This window comes from Tasmannia lanceolata, unplaced genomic scaffold (genome assembly GCF_043159265.1).
Source record: "Tasmannia lanceolata isolate RefF3 unplaced genomic scaffold, GAP_Taslan_0.1 ptg000008l, whole genome shotgun sequence".
In the NCBI taxonomy this organism is placed as follows: domain Eukaryota; kingdom Viridiplantae; phylum Streptophyta; class Magnoliopsida; order Canellales; family Winteraceae; genus Tasmannia; species Tasmannia lanceolata.
Window position 1 is genome coordinate 69,017,325 of NW_027518685.1, and position 23,884 is coordinate 69,041,208.

The following is a 23,884-nucleotide window of genomic DNA, read 5'->3' on the forward strand; positions in this document are numbered from 1 at the left end:
CTAAAGAAAAACTACAGATTACGACGACCTCTATAGATTGAAAAGTTGTGATCATCCAATGGAAATGATTTTTGGGGCACGACCTATTTACATTGTAGCCCATCAAATGAATGGTTTCAATCATCTTATGGTGTGGGTCGTGCATTAACATTAAGGCCAAATTGTAGGCCCCATCCAGATTTTTCAAATTAAGTTTGTGGTCAACGCCATAGGATGATCCAAGCCTTCCATTTGATGGGCCGCGACGCAAATATGTTGTGCCCCCAAAATTATTTCGATGGGATGATCGCAACCCTCCGATCTATAAGGTTTCCGTAATATGCAGTTTCTTTATTGTCTAGAAGCTCCCGTGCATCGCACGGGGTGTCCCACTAGTATTATAATAAAGAGGAAAGGGTTTTTTAGTGTTTATCATGCTGACTTGTCAGCCTCCCCTTCGTCTTAACATATATTTTCTGGGTTTTCGTTTATTTAAAAAAAAATCTCAGAAAATAAGATTTCCTTACATGTCAGCCTCTCCTTCGTCCTCACATGAAGAGAGAAAATAGAAGCCAAAGAAAAGGATTGCTCGTGATCTCTCTCTCTCTCTCTCTCTCTCTCGATTGCTTTCCTCATCTCAACGTCACCACCTTCGTCTCTTGATACGCCTAAAATCTTGGCCTGCGATATTCTCTCGCTCTCTCTCTCTCGATGTCCGTTGGTTTCTCCATCTTAACGTCTTGCGATATATTCCGGATTTGTTTTTCCTGACTTTTGCCATTCCACCATCACCCCTCTCTCTCCTCAGGCCTAGCTCTGCTTTCAGTTCCTGAAGGAATACACGGTCCAAGAAAAAAAGGTATTTTCCTTATCTTCCTCTTCTTCTTAGGTTTCCTGTTTATCTTCTACAACCTTGGGATTTTTGTATTTTTTTTTTTGGGGTAATGTAGGGTTTCATACCCTCAAAGCCTTTCCCTGTCCCCCTGTCTAATACATTGGCTTTAGGGGTATTTGTCTCCTCTATGAAATCTAAGATAATTTTTTAGTTTTCTTCATGGATGACAATTTGGTATCTATTTTTGCTACAAACCCATTCTCATGCCCAGCTTCATTCTTGGAAATCAGGATCTGGAGGGCAGTTTTCATCTCCTACGAAGCAATACATTCAACCTTCTTAAAGGTGAATTTTACCACTGTGTGTTGCTCTGTCACGCTATGGTATTACTTTTGATAGAAAAAAAGGTAATATTTTTTACTATTAATGAGGCAATTTTTTTCTTCTTTTCCTTCATATCCTCGAGGATATGAAGGAAAAGAACTTAGTGAACTTGCAGTTTTATTCTTTTCTCTGTTTTCTCATTCCATTCACTGATTTTAAGGGGCAGTATATCTACCATTTGCTCAACGTTATATTCTTCTTTGTATTCCATTCTCTGATATCGCCTGGTGATTCAAAAATCATATCATATGCATAGTACCCAAATTGCAACAGTGACCCACCACTTAGAGTTTTATATCAACCAGAGCCATAAGAGGAACACAAGTGTAGATTTAGCAGGCACAACATTTTTTAGCACAGTATTGTAGCCCCGGCATTCAGCAAGTGTGGAGCGAGGAGGGTGCCGCTTCTCCCAATTCCTTTTCAGTCTTGCAAATCATCATGGGTATCTTCTCTTTTTGTTACAATGCTTGGGTATCTTCTCCAAACATTTCCAAGAAAATCCTGCAATCCGAAAATTTTTGTTTGGGCTACTAATTTTTAATGTAAATTTTTTTTCATTTTCCAAACATTTCCAAAAAAATCTGGCAACCCAAACAGGGCTATTATTTTACTCTCATCTTCCTTTTATGGTGTTGTTGGATGGGATGCTCAATACGCTGAATTGGTTTAGATTAGCTTGCCATTTTGATGGCATGTTGGTATTTAGATTCATATTTTTCAGTCAAATTTTGGTAGGTGTTACTTGGCTGATTTTTTTTGGGATTGGTAATTTCTATCTCAAGACCTGCTTTGTTATAGAAAATGGTGTCCAAAGCTCAAAGCCGTCTTTGAAATGGAAGAAATTCATGTCAGTGCTCAATGCCTTTTCTAAGAAGTTTCATCACATTTCTTAGTGGGCATGCACGTAGTTATGTTTGTTGCATTGATGTTTATGGGATTAGTTATGTTTGTGCCATTGTTTGTTGCATTGATATTTCCATAGAAAAATTCCTGTTGCTTTTCATAAGGGGAATTTACGTGGTTATGGATGAAATGCCAACTCCAATCGTCATTCCAGTGTTAATATTGGTTTCTTTTTCATAACGATTTTACATATCTTCGACAATATGGGATACCTTCTTTGAGAGGAAGATATCCAAGTCAAGTGTACTTGGACTACGATTCAAGTATTTCAGCATCTATTAAGATTTTTTCCCTCTGGTTTTCATAAGGGGAATTCAATGCCAAGTCCAAACATCCTTCCATATTCCTTTCTTTTTTGCAAAGTTTCTTTCTCCCAATTCCGAACTTTGTTACAATATTACTATGCTGACTTTTTGCCAAGTCCAAACATCTATTAGGAATTCTTGCCAAATGGAAAAATCATTGTTTGACGATGGTAGAAAACTAAGTTTCGAGGTCTTTTTTTTTACATCCCTACCTTCTAAAAACAATCCCTCTTTCATGGAAAGATCATTGTTTCAAGATGCTAGATAACCACATTTCTGTGGCCTTTTTTTTGTTGCTTATTAGGAAATTGAACTTTGGAATTTATGCACAAAAACTTTCTAATCTCATCCCAAGGACCAATTTGATGCCTCTGATTTCTACACCTTTACTAATCAGATCCCTCATTCATTTTATACGGTCACCAATTGCAGATACTCTTAAGGTATTTTCTGTGATACATATAATCTCACCATAACCATGGTTTCAAATTTCGGATTTACCATAACCATGGTTTCAAATTTCAGATCCGAAATACCAAAAACCAAATTTGGCGAAATCTGAAATTCCATGTTTTACCATTCAAAATTTTAAGAAATTGATTTTTCTTTTAAAATATAAAATTATTCCAAAATTTTGGTAATTTCAGCCGAAATTTGTTAAATAATTAATTAATAAATTTTCCAATTACCGGTTTTTGGCCAAAATTTTTGGTTTTGGTCAAGACCGAAATTATAACCGAAACTGAAATTTAAAACCATGGCCATAACACAAGTTACTGTACTACAAATTGACTTGAAGTTTAGTTGATACAGGTTTACTTTGTCTCCACTCCATAAAAATCCGCCCTCACTTCTCTTGCCTAGAAAATTCATGACTGTTAGTTGTCTGCTGGCAATAGTTATTACAATTTCCATGACGATTGCTAGAATGTTAATTCTTCTTTGGTATCTCATAGTCCTCAATATTTTTGGGTTCGGAACTCAGGTAACTTTTTTCTTTCTATGTTTGCTGCTATACTTTTGTTTAAATAGACACGTTTCGAGGATATCTACTGCTGCCTCTGAGAGGCAAGCCGTACTTCAGTTGATAAAGGAAACACAAGCCTCTCAATGCTGATTGCCAAGGTATGTGGCATCCTCATGTATTGTTTACAGTGATTATTCGTCTCTGGGCATACAAGCTGTCCATGTATACCCGCACTGGATTATGTGTTTGTAACAAGATATGAATGTGTACACATTTGAATCCAAGAATGGCGAGGGCAGGTTGCTACTCTATGGAGAACTTCTAAGAAGATGACTCCTTGAGTAAGTATACTCAGATTTTGTTTGTCATGAATCCATGTTGCAGATGGTACTATGTCAATCTTGTTTGTTTCTTTCATACCCAAATAGATATGTTTATGAGAAGGAGATGGTAATTTATTTACTATTACATGAACAGTACAAAAATGTAATGCACATACAATCACTTTCAATGTAATGCGTGTTTGCATACAAGATGGCCCAAACATTTTACCAAGTAGGGTTTACAAATCTGTCAGATATAATGTAGCTTTCAAGGCACTAAATTTGGCGGTTGATAGATTAGGAACCTCCAATGTATGTGTTGCTGGCCATTCTTTAGGAGCTGGCTTTACCCTCCAAGTGGGTACAGCTTTGACCGAACAAGGGGTGTTTGTGGAGTCTCATCTGTTCAACCCACCATACCAAGGTTAATGATCTCTTTATTGTGCTTGAATAACCAACTGTATGGATCATTATCAGCAAAACAGCATCTCCTTTTGATCATTGTCACATTTGTCCTAAATGGTATGTATTTTGAAATTTGGATCATAGGAGTTACTTATTCAAAATTTCTGCTTTTTGATAAAGAAATAAAATCTTCTAATGCTTCCGTAGTTGCATTTCTGCTTTTTGATAAAGAACTGAAATCTTCTAATCCTTCCGTAGTTGCTTTTTCATAGGTCCCACATGAATAATTTTGTTGTTGAGCTTGCAGGCTTGAGTTGCAGTTGGAGAGGTCCACTTGCATAGAATGACAGTTGCTTGGGTGGAGTAGAGTGGGAAATTGAGGTTTCATCTTATTTCATCAGTTAAGAACAGGAGACGATGTTCACCACTTGAACTTTCGTTGATAGTCTGTCTTTGATTTGTTGGCTTAGAAGTTGGGATTTTGCTCGATTTTCATTCTGTTTATGTTTACGAAACTGAATTTGTTATTCCTTCCTCTTTCCAAGAAAATGAATTTGTTATTCTTTACTCCTCCATTTTCATGTCCATTTTTAAATAGATAATTTATAAGAGCTATTACTCTTTTTTCACATGTTTTGAGGCAAAACCTGCATCTCCAAACTTAATATTTTTAACGAATGCATATTTCTGCCTTTGAAACAATTTTAAGCCAAACTTTCTTTTTTTGCCCGTGCATCGCACGGGGTGTAGAATTGAGGTTCATTACTGTGTCCATGTAGAATTCAAAGTTTTTGTGATGTTCTAATACCACTTTACAGGTTAAGATTTGGATTCGTCATTGTAATGAAAAGAAGGATAGTAAATTGTCCTTTGTTATTTTGAGTGGGGGTCTTTTGTTTGTCAAGGTGGGGCCTACGTAGTCAATTATCCAAATTGTTTCAGTTTGGTTGTGCTAGGAATGGCCATATCAAAATCCACCTACTTTATATCCACCTCTTCAATTGATAGTACTATATTGTGGTTGAGGTTCTTTTCATGCTTGGTCTTTCTATTTTCCCCACATCTGTCATATCAATAGGCTGTTGAGCGAAGTCATGTTAGAAAGGTGAATACCTTATTGTTAGGTTGTTTATATTAGTTATGAAACATTGCCGGCTACATTTTAATTTCATTTCCCAACAGGCTTGCCGCTTCTTTGGATCTCTCTTTTAGTTCTATTTGTCTCTTATGGTATTTTTTATCTTTCCTTCCACATATGCAATCAAGCTATTTAAGTGTAAGTTTTTAGGGCTTTTGTTTTTTTACCCGTGCATCGCACAGGGTTTCTTACTAGTGTGTGTGTGTGTATATATATATATATATATATATATATATATATATATATATATATATATATATATATATATAGTGAAGATATCTCAGCTATCACTCTAAGAGGATGTTATAGTCTAAAGAGATTGCTAGGAACAACCAACACAATCTGGGACACCCTCACAATGCAGGTGATGATTATCTAACAATAATTTATTAAAAGTTCAAGCAGTTATTTTTTTTTGTGCCATCCCAACCATATAATTGTTGATATGGAGTGATCAACACCATCGCTTTGGGTAGGCGGTTTGATCTTTGTGGTCATAAGCCATTCATTGCAAAAATATCAAATTATTAACTTAAAACTCAAGATAAAGCTTATTATTAGCTCCAACAATCATTTTGCATTACAACTAAAAGAAAATTGTACCATTATTTGAAACTACAATTTTTCAAGTAACTACGGAATTCTGAGAGGTTCTCAATCGACCGGTCAATATATGCATCCATAGCTCTGAAGTATTTATGCCTCCCATTTTTGTTGAGGATGAGAAAGCCGATGAATCCCCAAAATCCCAAAGCATATGACATTGCCACGAATGAGTAGAAAATCACAGGATTATCAAGAACCCTAGAATTTTTCCCCACATCTCTAGGAGGTTGTGAAGGGATTTCCAAGGAGCAATTTCTTTCTATTGGTGGTCCACAAAGATTTGGATTTCCCTCATAGCTATCCTTACCAAATGTGGTAAGGTGTTTATCAAAAGGGATCTTACCTGATAGGTTATTGTAGGCGACAGAGAAAGAACCAAGTGAATCCAGTTGAGATAATTCATAAGGGATTCTCCCAACTAACTTGTTGTGGGAAAGATCCAAACTCTCCAAGCTTTTTAGGTTTTGTAAGGATTGTGGAAGATAGCCAGTTAGCAGGTTGTTGGAAAAATTTAATGAGTGAAGTGCTTCCAAGTCTCCTATTTGGAATGGAATATCACCCTGCAATTGATTCATGGACAAATCAATTCCAGTCATCAAGCCAAAAGGAAGGCCCTCGTAAAAGTAAGTTACACCCTTTGTGGTGAAAGAAGTTGAAGGCCTAGGATGAAAGTATGTACCATTTAAGAAAACTTCAGAAATTTGGATTTGATTTGTTTTCTTCCATGAACTTATGTTGTTGAGACAAGAAGGTAAATTTCCAGAAAAAGAATTGTTGGAGAGATCCAAGGTATGGAGGTTACTTAGTTGACACAGTTGTATTGAAATGTTTCCTCGAAAGAAATTATTCCCTAAGAGAATTGATACTAATTTTGAGAGGGAGAATAGCCAACTAGGAATAGTGTCGGATAGTGTATTTTTTCGCATATCAAGAATCATCAAGTCAGGGCTATTTAACAGGCCAGATGGGATTTTTCCAGTGAAGTTATTGTGGCTGGCAAATAAATATTGTAATCGTATCAAGTTAGCATCAACTGGGAGAATGTCTCCTTGCAATCTATTACTTGATATATTGAGGTAAACCAGCCGAGTGCAATTTTTGGTGAGTTGATGTGGCATTTCTCCTGAAAAGTTGTTGGAAGATAGGTCCAAGATAGATAAGCGTTCTATTTCACCCATGGATGACGGGATCCTACCTTGCAAAATATTTTTGGATAGGTTGAAGTAATTCAATTGAGGGAAGAGTGTGCCGATGTTTGTAAGAAGTGACCCGCTTAGATTATTGTCAGAGATATCTAGAGAAGTGAGAACTGATATAGTGTTGTGGGTAGACTGAGGAATTGAACCTTCGAACAAGTTACCCGTCAACGACAAGGAATCACTTGACATATTGTACAATAGCCAAGACGGGATGATCCCTTTAAGAGAGTTATGACGCAAATTTAATTGAGATAACTTAACCTGGCTAGAAAGAAAGCTGGGAATGGTACAAGTGCTATGTTTGTTGAGGTTGCAATTTTCTAAGGACAACCACTGGAGTTGAAAAGTAGGAACCCAATGTGGATGTTGGGTTTCGACCACTAATTGGACATTGTTTGAAAGGTCAACACCTGAAAGCTTCGAGAGGTTGGCAAAACTAGAAAATGAGAACTCACCCATGAACTGATTATTTGAAAGATAAATAGACTCTATCTTCGTTAGGTTGTTGAAAATGAATGAAGGAATCTTCCCTGTAACGCGATTGTGGGAGAGAATAAGCTCTTGAAGGTTATGCATGCCTTCCATACATGGATGATCCTCAATTGAATTCCTTATGAGATTCAAGCGACTTAAGTTCCTTAGTTTGCAAATCCCTGTGAGAATAAGACAGAGAGAAAATGGTGACAAAATTAGATTGATGTTGCAAAATGATAACGAGGAAGCCCCATTGTATGATTATGAGGCAAGATAAAATTCTTCGCTAAAAAACAAGTTTCTAATAAAATTTATTTTTCGTTTTTTTCCAATTTATTAGTGTAAATGTAAATAGTCATATTTTGGGAAATAATATTCTCACACCTTGACTCAATGTAAGGCCTATCAAATGTAAGGATAAGATCAATCAAAGGTGGGACCTTCAAGACCACCAACTTCCTCTGGATGATGCCCTCATACATCAAATCTCCAACGTGGGTCCCATTCGCTATTTCTTCCCTTTTTCATTTTTTTGCTTATCTTCATAAAAAGGCTAATAACATAACATAACGTACCTGTTGAGATGGCGCCAGATGTGAATGTCAGATAAAACATTCCGTTATGTTTGAGAAAATCGAGAAGGAAGTTCCGCATCCTTTTTCAATGTTTTGTAGGCCTTAATATGACGAATGGGATCTAAGTTAGGCATAAGACTTGGACAGTATGGGTTGACTTATGATGGTCAACTTGATCAACGGTCTTGATTACACCCCTGACCATATGTGGAACTTAATGTTGACCCTAGGCTTCATCCTAACCATTAGTCCTGTAAACATGTGGAGATGAAATAACTATAAGATTTGGCCCAACCATTGTATTGGTTGACTCTGTGTTGTGACTTGACTTGTGAGATCCAAAGATCTTAAAAGAGGGGGTGGGAATATCATTTCCCATTTTCTTTATTAAATGTATAGTTTACTTTTCATAAAGCGGGTAGTATTATATCAGAAAAATAACAAAATCCTGTCAAAAAATACTTCACACATCATCATTTTGGGTGAGGAAATGCTACTGCCCCGTACCTGTTGAGATGGCACCAGATGTGAATGTCAGATTATTCCATGATAAATCCAGGGTTTGAAGGGAGGAGAGGTTGCCTAGACATGATGCAAGACTTTGATCATCAAGATTGTTATTGCCGAGATATAGATTCGTGAGTCTCTTCAAGCCACATAAACCTACAAGAAAAATGATCAAAGTTTTATATTTACTTATATGAAAACTGCTTAAAAAATCACCGTTAGATTTTTTTTCCTATTGATCACTTTTGTCTAGTTGCCTAGACAAAAGTGGCTCTTTATCATTTTCCCAATCTTGATGAGATGATCCTGAGCCTTGATTTAGGAGGTCTCACACCAAAAGCCGCTAAAGCTTTCATATTTGTATTCAATAATTAATCTTACTGATGGGATGGCAGTTAGGTGTGGTGCTAGGGCCATATGTGTTGCCTCATGATGGTCTGCCAGATCAAGGGCCTTGGTTACGCACACCCTTGTACTTCATCATGGGGTAACCCATAAGGTTCTGATCCCATTAGAAAGGGCCGTGATAAATTCGCCCCTTGGACTCGGCATTCGCCCCCTTTAACTCCTCTCTAATAGAAGCTAAAGCTTTAAGAGGGTGTTTTTGTCTATTTGCAAAACTTGGGTTAGGGCTTCATATTAAACACATAAAAATACAACTTTCGGGTTGTTTTTTCAAAGTTTAACCTAGTCTAATCGTGCAACAGCCCTAAAAGAGCGTGTTCGTGTGCCCTAAAGGAGCGTGTTCGTGTGGGAGAAAGTGGAGAGACCATTCTTGGAGGCCAGAAATCGTGATCCAAGCTAAGATCCCATCCAAAAAATCTTTAAAAACCTTAAGATTTAAGTTCTGTTGATTTGGACATATAATTGTGTTTGAGAGGTCTCCGTGATTGATCTCGGATTCCTTGCGGTTCACCTTGTTCTTGGATCTCCATCGAACCCAAGATCTTTCGGTTTTGGCCTAACCCAAAAATATGTTGTTTTTGCTAAAACCGAATAAACAATTAATCTAATGTGTATTTGTGTTATTTTAAAAATTGAAGGAAGGAAAATTTGTTACTTTCCCCAAGAGACATGATAGTAGCCTATTGATCAATCAATCCTCGTTTTTATGGTTTCTCCAAAAAGAAAAAACAGGTTAACTTTTTATTATTATATTTTTCATAGGCCTATGACAGTCATTATATGCCGTGATCAGTTTGCCTTTCGAAAATTGAAAATGGATGCAGCTGCTGAAGATCCCAAGATACCGTAAGGACTATACCAAAAGCGTATTTTATGCTTCATCTTATCATTGAAATTATGAGATAAGTGAAAGTGAAAGTGAAGAGAAAAACTACTTCAACCATCATCATTTCGGATGAGAAAAATACTATTGCCACTCCTTACCTGTTGACATGCCAATTGGGTTTCTAAGATTATTATCTGATAAAGATAAATGTTCCAGGGACGAAAGGTTTCCTAGACATGATGGAAAACTTCGATCATCAAGTTGGTTAACCCTGAGATCTAGAGTCTTGAGTCTCTTCAAGCTGCATAAACCTACAAGAAAATGATGAAGACAAAAACATATGAGCACATTTAATTTATGGGAGTGATAAATCGACTCCCATATATCTTAAATCGACTCCCCATGTGTCTTTCTCTCTCCTCTTGGTTAGACAGAGAAAGAGGAGAGAGATAGACACATGTGAGTCGATTTAAGATATTTGGGAGTCGATTTGTCACTGCCCTTAATTTATTACCAAAAAACAAATTCCTTTCAATGCAAAGGAAAAAAATCAGATTTCTATATTACATAAAAGAAAAAAGCTAAAAAAGTGATTCTCAGGCCTTGTTTTCTTTTGGATAGAGATATTATGAGATGTTAGGAGTGTCCGTTTGGAGTGACACTTGGGTTTTTGGAGAACTAAAGCAATGCTGACGACATAAACGGATTAGATCAATCAAAGGTGGGACTCTCATGACCACCAACTTCCCTGCGATGATGCCCCAAGTTTAACAAAAACTGATTATTGGACTCAAAATTGTTTTGGATTTTAAGAATCCTTTGTGAGTCCCAAACTGATTATTGGACTCAAAATTACTTTTAATTTTTAGTCCAGTAATCAGTTTTGAACTCACAATCCATTCTCAAAATCTAAAACAAACAGAACCTTAGTGTTTGATTGCGATTACGAGACACTTTTAAATTTAATGTTGAAACTACATTTGGTGATTCGTATCATATGTAAAGTGTATACATTTGGATATAGTCAAAGGAAGATTAACCATGAGCACAAAATAAAGTTGGAATGGAATGGATATTAGTTAGTCTTATCATAAAGAATGCACCACATTAAGTACTCATAAAAGGAAATCATTATTTCTTTATTTTATGGAATGTAATGCTCATTATTTGGGTATTTGCTGCCATGATCTATATATTTAGTTCTCTTTACATGAATGTATATTTTCCCTGAAAGACTAGACTAAAGAGATTATTTGTTAAAGGAAATTATGTAAGTCCATACTTTAGAAATTTGAAGTGTCCAAAGCCCGGTCTTTTTTTACCCAGAACATAGCAGTGTCGAGATTATTTGTTAAAGGAAATTATGTAAGTCCATACTTCAGAAATTTGAAGTGTCCAAAGCCCGGTCTTTTTTTACCCAGAACATAGCAGTGTCAATAGGGTAGCCGACATTGCCACTTAGATTTTTTATTAATCCATGTCTAGGATTTTTGCTAAAATGGATTTTAGATAAATTACAAGACTGCGATACAGGCACTATGGTTGTAGAATTTTATTACAAGGCTTGGAGTCGTACACTCATATCTCTAGGCTATATCTTATTTATTGGGATAATGCTACAGTAGGTTTCTTCTCTAAGGAGAAAGAAGAGTGACAGTGACAATAAGCATAATTACTTAAAGTATCATATTGTTAGGGAAAACGTTAGGGATCATCATTTGGGAAAACGTTAGGGATATACACTGTGATGATAGTTGCATACCAAGTGACAAAAAAGGCTTCCATACATACCACATAAGGGGCATGTAGAGCATATGGGATTCTGTTATGTCTGAGACAATCGTGAAAGAATATGCTAAAAAAATATGGAGATGCTAACCAATCAAGCCTTGTTTTAAGGATTCTGTTAAAAGAAGCTAAAGCTTTGATATTTGTAGGCCTTGATCTGACGAATGGGATCTCATTAGGCATAAGACTTGGACAATATGGGTTGCCTCATGATGGTCCACTTAATCAACGGTCTTGATTACACCCCTGACCATATGTGGAACTTAATGTTGATCCTAGGCTTGATCCTAACCATGACCACTGAAAGTAATAACATAATTAGTCCTGTAAACATGTGGAGAAGATATAACTATAAGATTTGGCCCAGCCATTGTATTGGTTGACTCTGTGTTGTGACTTGACTTGTGAGATCCAAAGATCTTAAAAGAGGGGGTGGGAATATCATTTCCCATTTTCTTTATTAAATGTATAGTTTACTTTTCTTAAAGCGGGTAGTATTATGTCAGAAAAATAACAAAATCCTGTCAAAAAATACTTCACACATCATCATTTTGGGTGAGGAAATGCTACTGCCCCGTACCTGTTGAGATGGCACCAGATGTGAATGTCAGATTATTCCATGATAAATCCAGGGTTTGAAGGGAGGAGAGGTTGCCTAGACATGATGCAAGACTTTGATCATCAAGATTGTTATTGCCGAGATATAGATTCGTGAGTCTCTTCAAGCCACATAAACCTACAAGAAAAATGATCAAGACATAAACACCCAAAACCCATTTCATTTATTACTAAACAATAAATTGCTCTCAATGGAATACAAAACTAAAAATGCTAAAAAAATGCTAAAAAATCATCTCGAAGTTGTTGTTATCGGGTGGTTGTTGTTACATTACATATACACAGTATCTTTTAACCGTAGTGAACGAAACACTGTTTAAGGAGAGTTTTTCTTTTCTTTTGAAAAAAATCTCTTTTTATTGGCATGGAGTTAGTACTTTGTTTAAAACTTTTATAGTAAAAACCCCCATTTTCTGTGGAAAATGTTTTAAGCACGTTTAAGATGGTATTAAATACATTTTTTGCCCAACTTTCCAACTTTATTACCCCCACTATATTTTTGTAAATGACAAAAGTTTTAATGCATTTTTTTGTGTTTTCATTTTTTACTACATTTTTTGAACCAATATTGTATTAAACTCGAATTTTTCCCATCCCCATCCTTTTTGTGGTGCCGAATCACGTTTTGCTAAGTATGGTTTTAACTTAGGTTTCGAGCGCGGTGGATCACGTTTCATCTGGGACGGTTGCTCTCCAAAAGGCTTAGAAATTGCAAAGGAACAAACGGAAATGGACGTGCTTTGCTATTATACTCCTTCTCATAATCGTGGTTATCATTGTCGTTGTTGTCATCAAGCCTTGGAGTAAGAGTGGTGCGTGATTTGGGTAGTGTTTGTGTAATATACATCAACAAAAGCCCAACTAAAATCTTTCATTTTTTTTCTTTTTTCTTCTTTCCCCTTTTTAGTGTGGTTTATTTCCCTGCATTATTGTTATATATTCTTTTCTGATCTATGGGTGCAAAAATTGAACTTCCATCTTAGGTATTGTATTAGTGTATATTCTAGGCTACTAATGTTGACACTCCCATGTTTTGATAATTGCACTAACTCATCTTGTCTTTTATCATTTAAATAGCTGTCAAAGGTTATTATAGTTCCCCTTTGCACTCAAAGCAATTAAGGAAGAAAAGACAAGCTGAGATTCTGCAATTATGAAAACAGAGTAGTGCCAAATTCTATTGTCACAAGGTTGGAAGATTATTTTAGGGGGACTGATATCTGCACTACCGTATTTTGATAATGACACTACAATATTCAAGATGGTATAAACATCCACTCATAAAAGGTGCAAAACAAAGTGAGTAATGCCATTATCCAAATATGGTCTGCCAGTCTGCCTTAGTTATACTATATCACAGAAAAGTTTTATATTACTTATATGAAAAATGCTAAAAAAATCACCCTTAGATTTTTTTCCTATTGATCACTTTCTGGGCCTACTGGTGCCATGTGGAAGTTGATCAATTCTGTTGATTTAGCTGACAGCCACAAAAATGGGCTCTTTATCATTTTCCCAATCTTGATTAGATGCTATTTTCTTTATTAAATGTATAGTTTACTTTTCTTAAATGATAAAATCCTGTCAAGAAAAATAATAAAATCCTGTCAAGAAATGCCCCGTACCTGTTGAGATGTCGCCAAATGTGAATGTCAGATTATTCCCTGATAAATGCAGGTTTTGAAGGGAGGAGAGGTTGCCTAGACATGATGCAAGACTTTGATCGTGAAGATTGTTAATGCTGAGATCTAGTTGCGTGAGTCTCTTCAAGCCACATAAACCTACAAGAAAAATGAACAAGACATAATCTTAGGGCCCGTTTGGATAGTTGATATTGTGTATTTGGATTTGGAATTGAGTTTTGAATACAAAATGAATAGATCCGGCAGCTCATGTTGAGGGAGACAGATTTGTGGATTTCCAATTACTTATTACCACAGCATATTTGGAAATCTGATTTTTTTCACTGTCAGTAGCTGATTTGGAAATCCAAGGATTTGATCGGGATCCAAATCACAACACAAAAAGGGCTGCAAATGTGAGAAATCCAAATCAAAATCTTCTGGGTATCCAAATGGGCCCTTACTGATGGGATGGCCGTTGGGTGTGGTGCTAGGGCCATATGCGTTGCCTCATGAGGGTTTGCCATATCAAGGGCCTTGGTTACGCACACCCTTGTGCCAATGTGGAATGTATCTAATCTTGGCCTAGTATTCATCCTAGGAGATTTGTTTAAGCCCTGTTTGGATTGCAGAAAAACATATGAGATTTGTTTCAGCCCTGTTTGGATTGCAGAAAAACATTTCTCGCAGAAAATATTTTCTTTGATTTTTTTTTTATTTCACAATTTAGAGGGGAATCATATGGTTACGGTTTATTTAGAGGGTACCATTATAAAAAGAAAATCCTAATAAATAAAACTTTGTAATCAGTCAATGGAAAAGGAAGAAATTTTATAAAAAATTTCTTTTCCAAACTTTTTAAGAAAATTCCTGCAATCCAAAAGGGCCATATGCGTAGTTCCTCATGGCGTAGCCCACAAGGTTGATTTAATGGACTATCATGATTTAATGGTCAAGGGTGTAATTAAGACCGTTGATTTAATGGACTATCATGAGGCAACCCATATAGTACAATCAGAGATCACATATGTCAGATTTAAGGCCTACAACTATCAAAGCTTTAGCTTCTATTTGTTAATTTCGCCAACGACAGTCATTATCTGATCTCCCCAGGTGGACAAGATGAGTTAATTTGCTCTATTGTCAAAACAAGTTTGTGCCTTGATCAGTTGCCTTTCGAAAATTGAAAAGGGGTGCAGCTACTAAAGATCCCCAGATACCCTAAGGCCTGTACAAAAAGCGTATTATATGCATCATCTTATCTTTGAAATTATGAGATAAGTGAAAGTGAAGAGAAAAACTACTTCAACCATCATCATTTCGGATGAGAAAGATACTATTGCCAATCCGTACCTGTTGAGATGCCAATTGGGTTTCTAAGATTATTATCTGATATATCTAAATCTTCCAGGGACGAAAGGTTTCCTAGACATGATGGAAGACTTCGATCATCGAGTTGGTTATCCGGGAGATCTAGTTGCTTGAGTCTCTTCAAGCTGCATAAACCTACAAGAAAATGATGAAGACAAAAAAGTATGAGCACATTTCATTTATTACCAAAAAACAAATTCCTTTCAATGCAAAGGAATAATGCAAAAAACGGTGATTCTTAGGCCCTGTTTTCTTTTGGATTAAATCAATCAAAGGTGTGACTCTCATGACCACCAACTTCCCTGCGATGATGCCTGCATAAAATGGACCCAATTTCCGTTTCTTCCCCTTATATTCCCTTTTTTCGTTTTCTTTTTTTGCATAATTTGTCCAAGAATAAAATTCTTTTTAATAACATATGAGCATGAGTTGAATGACATGGATAGCCAAAAAAAGGACCCCACCTTACAACAAAAATATGTTGTTTTAGCTAAAACCGAATAGTCAATTGCAAGAAGGAAAATTTGTTACTTTTGCCAAGAGACATGATACTGGGTTCTTTAACCAACCCTCGTTTTAAGGTTTCCAAAAAAAAAAAGTTAACTTTGTTTTATTATATTTTCATAGTCTACGAGATAAATAGTCATTATCAATTCTTCACATCCTTGAAGACATATAACTTCCTGGGCCCACATCCTGGGCCCTCCACTTGTGCCCTGTGGACGTGATCTGTTTTGTTAACTAACTGGCGAAATTAAACCTGGCACATTATTGTTTGCCCAACCTTGATTGAATGATCCTAGCACTTGAGTATTAGGCTTCGTTAATGTTTTCTCTATCAGAAGCTAAACCTTTGATTATTTATAGCAGTTAATTGGGTGAATGGGATGTCCATTAGGTATGGGACTAGAACCATATGGGTTTTCCTCATCATGTTTCACCAGATCAATGATCTTGATTCCACACCCTTGTCCCTATGTATGACATGATGTTGACGCTAGGCTTGATCGTAAGACTCATTTGAGGTTTTGTTTGAGCGATGTTCTGTTTAAGGATCATTCACAAAAGGCTAAGCTGCTAATTTTCTCTTATAAATACAATACCTCGATTATATGAAGTCTACCTTAGGGATGTCCTCCTTACTTATGTGGAAGGAGGGAAATCTCATCTCATACAAAACATGAAGCATTAGTGTCAGATATTTTCTTCTAGTATTGAGGCAGAGTTCGTTCCATGCTACAAGACTGCGATACAGGCACTATGGTTGCAGAATTTTATCACAAGGCTTGGAGTCGTGCACTCATATCTCTAGGCTATATGTTATTTATTGGGATAATGCTACAGTAGGTTTCTTCTCTAAGGAGAAAGAAGAGTGACAACGACAATAAGCATAATTACTTAAAGTATCATATTGTTAGGGAGAACGTTAGGGATCATCATTTGGGTATTAAGTAGGGGTGGACATGGTCCGGTTTGGTTCGGTTTTGGGCTAAACCCAGGACCGAACCATATATAATCGGTTCCCTGAAATTGGAACCAGAACCGAACCATATGTGTGGAACAGAACCGAACCAGAACCATATATAATCGATTCGGTTCGGTTCGGTTCTGGGTTTACCCAACCTTCACCAATGGCCCTGTTTATATATGAATTACAAGCACTAACAGTAACAGTAACAGGCGCAAATTTGGGCAATGCAAAACTTATATGAAGTATGAAGAAGTACAAACAAGTGGGATAATCATGCACAAATTTTGGCAATGCATGAAGCCACGAACTACAAATTTGGGAAATAATAAGGCCCTAATATTCAAAGCAAACAGTCCCTAATATCCAAAGCAAAACTCACATTAAACCAATTCGGTTCTCGGTTCGGTTCTTGGTTCCGAGATCCCAAACCCAGAACCGAACCGAATTTGCACCGGTTCCCGGATTTCTGATCTGGAACCGAACCATATAGAAATGGAACCGAACCGAATAGAACCAAATGTGCTGGTTCGGTTCGGTTCCTCGGTTCGAACCGGAACCATGTCCACCCCTACTGTGAAGCACATATACATTGTGATGATAGCCGCATACCAAGTGACAAAGAAAGGCTTCCATACATATCACATCAGGGGCATGTAGAGCATATGGGATTGATTAGTTCATTTAGGCCCTGCTTGTTTTGGATTTTAAGAATCGTTTGTGAGTCCCAAACTGATTATTGGAATCAAAATTACATTTAATTTTTAGTCCAGTAATCAGTTTTGAACTCACAATCCTTTCTCAAAATCTAAAACAAACAGGGCCTTAGTGTTTGATCGCGATTACGAGACACTTTTAACTTAATGTTGAAACAAAATTTGATGATTCGTATCATAGGTAAAGTTTATACATTTGGATATAGTCAAAGGAAGATTAACCACGAGCACAACATAAAGTTGGAATGGAATGGATATTAGTTAGTCTTATCATAAAGAGTGCACCACATTAAGTACTCATAAAAGGAAATCATTATTTCCGTGATATATGGAATGTAATGCTCATTATTTGGGTATTTGCTGCCATGATCTATATACTTAGTTCTCTTTACATGAATGTATATTTTCCCTGAAAGACTAGACTAAAGAGATTATTTGTTAAAGGAAATGATGTATGCCCATACTTCAGAAATTTAAAGTGTCCAAAGCCCGGTCTTTTTTTACCCAGAACATAGCAGTGTCAATATGGACCGCTGGGAGAATACTGGAATAATCTCTCGTGAGATCTAATAGGGTAGCCGACATTGCCACTTAGATTTTTTATTAATCCATGTTTAGGATTTTTGCTAAAATGGATTTTAGATAAATTAAAGATTAAATCTATTAGAAGTTCAACTTTAAGAAGGAAGGTGTGTTTCACTAGGAGGGTTAACCCTAATCTCTTTTATTAATATGGGTTTTTGATTGATGGGAGCAAGAGATATTTAGATCTCAGGATTTTATTATGATTTTTCTTTGATATACCAAAGGTAAGGCCAAAGATTCTATTGATCTGAGCATCATAACTTGGCTATATTGCAAAATCATTCCAGTGATCAACAATACTCGAAGATAGGAGCATTTTCAATAGTAGCACATATCATAAAGCAATGTCAATATGATCATCATGGCAAGAGGTACGATCAATTTTCCACATTTTTTATTTGACTTAGATACTAACACAAATTTCTATATCACTTCTATGAATAATGCTAAAAATGTCACTCACACCCCAATTGTTTGAAGCTAAATTTCGATGGTTCTAGCTTTGGCAACCCAGGTTTGACCAGCATCGGAGGCCTTATTAGAGACAAGACTGGTGATACTAAGCGAGCCTTCCCTGGGCCTTTTGGTATCAAGGAATCTAACAAAGCGGAAGTGAGGGCTGCTTTCCAAGACATCAGACTGGTGGCATGGTTTTAAATTTCAGCCGAAATTTTGGAATTCGGCCAAGACCGAAACAAAATTCACAATGAGTCATTTGTTTTACACGGTTTCATTGAAATTCCAAAATTTCATTTTCATGCTTATTTACAAGATTTCCACCCAGATTTTAAATATTCCCATCGAAATTTTAAAGATGTCCACCAAAATTTCCATAGAAATTGTCGAAAAGTCCACCAAATTTGCGGAAATTTTGTAAGCTCAGTGGTTCAACGATCACCCCTGTTTTGATTGATCCCAAACCCAAATTGATTGAAATTTATAATCTAATGATTCGCTTGTTAGTATTGTGGATTAAGTTCAGGTCAATATGAGATTACTCCACAAGCAACTCAAATGGAAAGCCTCATGACAAGCACATCAAGGAGTGACAAAGTCCTTCTTTGGTCGCTCATATTTCCTCCATTGAGAGTTTTACAGTTTTCCATCGAATTTATTCACAGAATAAAACAAACAGAGCATCACACATTGCTCTGCCTCCATTGTTTTTTTTCCTTGGATCATACCAGGAAAACCATCCCCGTCACACGAACTGCAGCTTATTAGGATACTTGAGGAATTCTCTTTGTTTTCATGAGACTTGGAGTTTTAGAGATTTAGCAATTGGAGGAGAGCCTCGTTGTTCGATTCCATATCCTTAAGTGTTCTTTTTCGCTTTGTTCTGGACGTGCAATCCATTCGGTCCTCTCTGCCTTCATTGCTGGACTTCATCTCTGAGATCTTTCCTCATAAAGATCTAATAGATCAAAATAGAAAATGCATGAATCTGTTCACGTTTTTCATGAAATTTCGAAAGCCTTCCTTGAACAGAATTGAAATCGGGAAAGGAGTCATCTAGGAGGCAATAAAACCACTGTGTTTTTACACTACTTCATGGCAGATAATTCGTCTTTGGGAAAACTGATCATTCGTCTTAATGGAATACAGAGTGTCAACTGTTAACAACAAGTATTGTGGATCCTATACTTATTATCTTCTTACATCTCTACAAAACAACAAATCCACTTGATCTTAAAGGATTCAACTTTTGTTTCTTATATTCTAGAAGAACACAGAAACAGAGTACCACCGACACTCTGTTTTTGAGAAAATTCTATGCTTTCTGGTTGTTCGATCCAAACAGGTATTTGAGAATTGGTATTGATGAACCTTTGATCCATTTTGAGCTGGAAGGAGAAAAGACATCGTGCTATGTTATCATGAAAATCAACTATGTGGAGCTTGAGCTGCCACCTGCTTGTCGTATCCTGGCTTGAGGCGATAATTTTCTGAAGCTGAGCTTCGGTCCACCTGAATACAAAGGCATTCCGGATCTACAAGTTTCGGCTCTCCACTCTAGAATTCTACAAGCTCTAGGTCCTATTGCTCCTTCTCTCTGATTTGTATTTTTCCCCTCCAATACTTGGGTTCAAGTGCTAGATCTGAGTTTCCTAGAACAGGAGAACTCAGAGCTGAAGGTATTCAGTTACCAATTTGATACTTCTTAATATCTTCTCTGGATCTACTTCTTCTCTTCACAATAAACTCGAACCAGTTCAGTGAGTGAAGGAAACCTCGCTGAACTCCAATCCAGCGAGCTATTGTCAAACAACAAGTGAGAGGATCTGGCCAAATTGAGTTTACTAAGGAGCAATCATTGGAGGAGTTTGTTTCAACCTGGAGCTTGCAAATCTGAGATTGCTTTGCAGCTTCCATCACTGAAACACAACTGAATCCCAAAGAATCAAAAGTCCTTGGTTAGAAGAATCTTCAATATGAGAGCTCAATCTGAGTAGCAGTATACATTCGCGAGCATTAATTTCAAAAAGAATATAGTGATAGCGAAGCCTCAACCTGACCAGAATTCTAAAACTCATTTCTGAAGAGTGAGTAGATCGAACTTCATCACTGTTGTTGAAAGCTTTGCATTTAGATCCAAGTCTTGAAGATCAGATCTTCAGAGTTTTCCGCTAACCTTTGGGAACTAGCATGACAATTTGATCTAAACGTGGCGATCTACATCAATTGATGTGTGTACATGAGCTGGTTGATGATAGATTCTTGTGTGGAGACAGGGGAGTTTGACACACAAAATGAGATTTGGGAGGATTGTCAGTCTGACGTCGTAGATACAAGGAACACTTCATAGAGGATGATGGAGAGTGGATGGCATTTGCAGAGGACGACCATATTGTGCCCAAGGGTGTGGGCAGTGGACGGCCTAGATCTTGAGATGACAAGGGACCATTTTGACTTAATAGAGCTTTTCATTCACGATCCTTTTCTGGATCATGATAGAACATTATGGCAGAAACATTTGATTCGTGAGGATAGCCTTGGGACATAAAACTTACTTGAAATTCAAGATGGAGATAAAGACAAGGCACCATCAGAAGTAGGCAGGTGGTGCGATACACCATTGACAACGAGGCAAGGTGTTGACATGGATCGGCCCCGGGCAAAGGGCCTCCTAGAACCTGTGTCGAGTCTGCCTGGAGAAAGACGTGAGCTTGAGGGAATGTTCTTTTGAAGGGGGGGAGTTTGAGGAGCGTGGGTTTCTTTTTAGCATAGAGTAGTCGTATTTTTACTTTCCTTTATGCGTACAGGGGGTTAAATGTTGTAATGTCAATGTTGTCATATGAGAGGCAATATCAGGTAGAAAGGATGGTAGGGCATAGGCGGTTGGGAGGACTGATTGTTAAAAAGCGTTAAAGCACAATAACACACCATGTGTCACTCAATTGGGAGCTTAGAGAAGGCGAGAAGGGGGGCCTTTGAGCAAGAAGGGACCACATGATTGAGAGCCTTACAAGAAGCCATGTAGCATGCCACTTCAGCAAGCCAGCTGGCTTGAGCTGTCATAAGATGGCAGCAGCTTCTAGTAGACTTCTCTTCCTTTATAAATAAAGGAGAGGAGTTTCATTTTTGGCAGTTTTCAAAGGTAAGGTGCTCCATTTCATCTCCTTTATCTTGAATTGCTTTGAATGTAATCAGTCCCACGCTTGTAAAATTTATCTTTCATGTCAACTTTGAATCTGCAAGGGTCTTTCCCATCTCATGTCATCTCTATGCTCAGATGACAAGTGTGAAGAGAAATTAAGGAATCTCCTTTAACTTCCACCTACTAAATCAGTTCTGCATCCATAGTGATCAGATCCGATCATTTCTCTAAGTGGTCAGTGGGCCAAGAAAAATAGAAACATGTTCTTTCATGAGTTGGAGTTAACGTTCTGTTTTAAGTGTTTCTTTCCGGCCGATCGTTTTTGAGTTGTTATTGATAAATCCTCATTCATAACAATGTTCCAAGATAGAGGGTGCTGTTTCTCTAAAAATTAAACTTGAATTTTGACCTAAAACACCTCAGTCTATAGAGATTAAAGTTTTTCAACTTAAGACCCATTTCCTACTCACCTGTTCCACATCACTAATTCTAAATGGAAAAAATCTACTCTTTGATTTTTAACACTGCTTCAACTAACACAGAAATGAAATGTCAAAATGCAGAATACCAGGTAAGTCTCCTTTCAGGTTATTCGTATATAAGAACAACACTTCCAATGGAGAGAGCTTGCTTAGCAGACACGGTGGAAGTGCTTCAAAATTGTTGTAGCTAAGACCCAAATATAGTAGGCTTTTCAAACCACATAATCATGCAAGAAATGAGCAAATTATAGTGAAAACAAGCATTTTACAAATGACAAAACAAAGAAGAAAAGAGTAGAAGATGTTTCATACAAATCATAAACGTAGTTCAATTTCCATCCAAAGAAGGTCGTTAGAATATGATTCTATCGACTGTTTGTAAGATTCGATCTAGACTCTATACCTGACAAGGATTGGCTGCTTTGTTTTAGCATATTTCCCCCAAGATTCAACGTCTTTAAGTTTTTCATTTGAATGAACCCAGCAAAAGGAAGAGACGATGAGAGAGTGAGGTGCTGATGACTATATTTCCTCCCCTTTTATAATAATACTAAAACATATATGGGCCTCATGGCAGGAATGATTGTTGGATACCACTGCTTTCAAATTACCATTTGTCCATTGTTGTTTTTGTTCTTTTTTCCTTTTGGAGAATTTCAGAAAATATATAGACGGTGAATCCATTTTAGGTCTTTGTTGAACTAAAAGAAAAACCTGATTTGCTAAGCATCCATCAATATCTTTGAATTGCCTAAGAAAAGAGATTGAGGGTTTTTATGCAATTTGAGGAAGGATTTTATAAAATTGGAGGAAACAAGTATTACCTTCTGGCATAACCCATCCACCGATCTGATTATAAGTCAAATCTAGTGACTCCAATTCTTTGAATTGGGCAAACAGAGTAGCATTAGGATACCACACTCCTAATGAAGGATCCCTTGCATTGGAAAGGTGGATTCCTATCACGTGAGATGAAGAAGTAGAGCATGATACACCCCCCCATTGACAGCAATCCTCTCCAACCCAATCTTCCAAGACAGGATAAGTAGCATTATTTGGATAGTCGTTGATGGAGTCTTTCAATTGCAAGAGAGCTTTTCTCTCTTCCTCCAAACATGCTTGGCCCTTGTAAAAGCAGCAACACACACTCACAAACCACAACACCCCAACAATACTATACGCGTGTAAACCCCTCATATTTTTAGCAAGTTTATCTCCAAACTAAAAGCTCGGTTGTAGTTTCACTCTATATGTAGAGAAGGAAATGTGGAAGGTGGAAGGTGGATCCAAAGGCTTCCCGGTCTTCGCCACCTCACCATTCATAAATCTGGACTGTCCAAATGTCTAAAGTAGAAGCTGAGCTCACAAATAAGGGAAAAACGCGTAGTAATAGTGACATCTCATAAAGAGTGAGACCCACAGCTTTGACAGGAAAGGTGGTCTCTTTTTCTATCCGTCTAACATGAGAGTCAAGAGAATACTTCCAGTGCAGGTATCAATAATTAAAGGATGGTTACCATTCAAAAAAAAATAATTAAAGGATGGTAGGTCTCACACTCTAAATCACTCATCAATAATTAAAGGATGGTAGGTCTCACACTCATTATCATTTTGTGTAACCTTTATTTATTTATTTTCTATTTATTTAAAGAAGATGCAGGTATATATATTACAAATGAGAATTAGATCAAAGACACTTTTGGTCAATCTAGACCGTCAAAAAACTGCAGAGCTATTAAAAAAGAAAAAGACAAGCCAATAAAAAATAAATAAAAAGACAAGTTAGGTAGGAGCAATTGTTC

General features: G+C 36.9%; 2 protein-coding genes and 1 long non-coding RNA gene across 3 annotated transcripts; 1 reads left to right on the forward strand and 2 right to left on the reverse strand.

The window, feature by feature from the left end:
• Positions 1 to 595: 595 nt before the first annotated feature.
• LOC143885536 (uncharacterized) lies at positions 596 to 4,667 on the forward strand. The gene is made up of 2 exons (XR_013253415.1): positions 596 to 838; positions 1,105 to 4,667. It is a non-coding gene; the product is annotated as an uncharacterized LOC143885536 (long non-coding RNA).
• Positions 4,668 to 5,847: 1,180 nt separating this feature from the next.
• LOC143883268 (uncharacterized) lies at positions 5,848 to 7,678 on the reverse strand. The gene has a single exon (XM_077386614.1). The coding sequence runs from the start codon at positions 7,630 to 7,632 to the stop codon at positions 5,848 to 5,850; it is 1,785 nt and encodes a 594-aa protein (XP_077242729.1). The 5' UTR covers positions 7,633 to 7,678.
• A 908-nt stretch (positions 7,679 to 8,586) lies between these two features.
• LOC143885533 (uncharacterized) lies at positions 8,587 to 23,367 on the reverse strand. Its single transcript, XM_077389747.1, has 6 exons — positions 22,907 to 23,367; positions 15,216 to 15,368; positions 13,866 to 14,021; positions 12,203 to 12,358; positions 9,993 to 10,145; positions 8,587 to 8,759 (listed from the first exon to the last, which is right to left on the reverse strand). Exons 1-6 carry the CDS (start codon positions 23,277 to 23,279, stop codon positions 8,590 to 8,592), a joined length of 1,161 nt encoding a protein of 386 aa, XP_077245862.1. The 5' UTR covers positions 23,280 to 23,367; the 3' UTR covers positions 8,587 to 8,589.
• Between the last annotated feature and the right edge of the window lie 517 nt (positions 23,368 to 23,884).

What these genes read in the sequence shown, in the direction of transcription:
- LOC143885533 (XM_077389747.1), bottom strand. Translation starts at nt 23,279, where the DNA reads ATGAGGGGTTTACACGCGTATAGTATTGTTGGGGTGTTGTGGTTTGTG. An exon ending in CCCAATTGGCATCTCAACAG is followed by an intron (nt 14,022 to 15,215) that starts GTACGGATTGGC and finishes TTTTTCTTGTAG; the next exon opens with GTTTATGTGGCTTGAAGAGA. An exon ending in CCCAATTGGCATGTCAACAG is followed by an intron (nt 8,760 to 9,992) that starts GTAAGGAGTGGC and finishes TTTTTCTTGTAG; the next exon opens with GTTTATGTGGCTTGAAGAGA.
- LOC143883268 (XM_077386614.1), bottom strand. Translation starts at nt 7,632, where the DNA reads ATGGAAGGCATGCATAACCTTCAAGAGCTTATTCTCTCCCACAATCGC.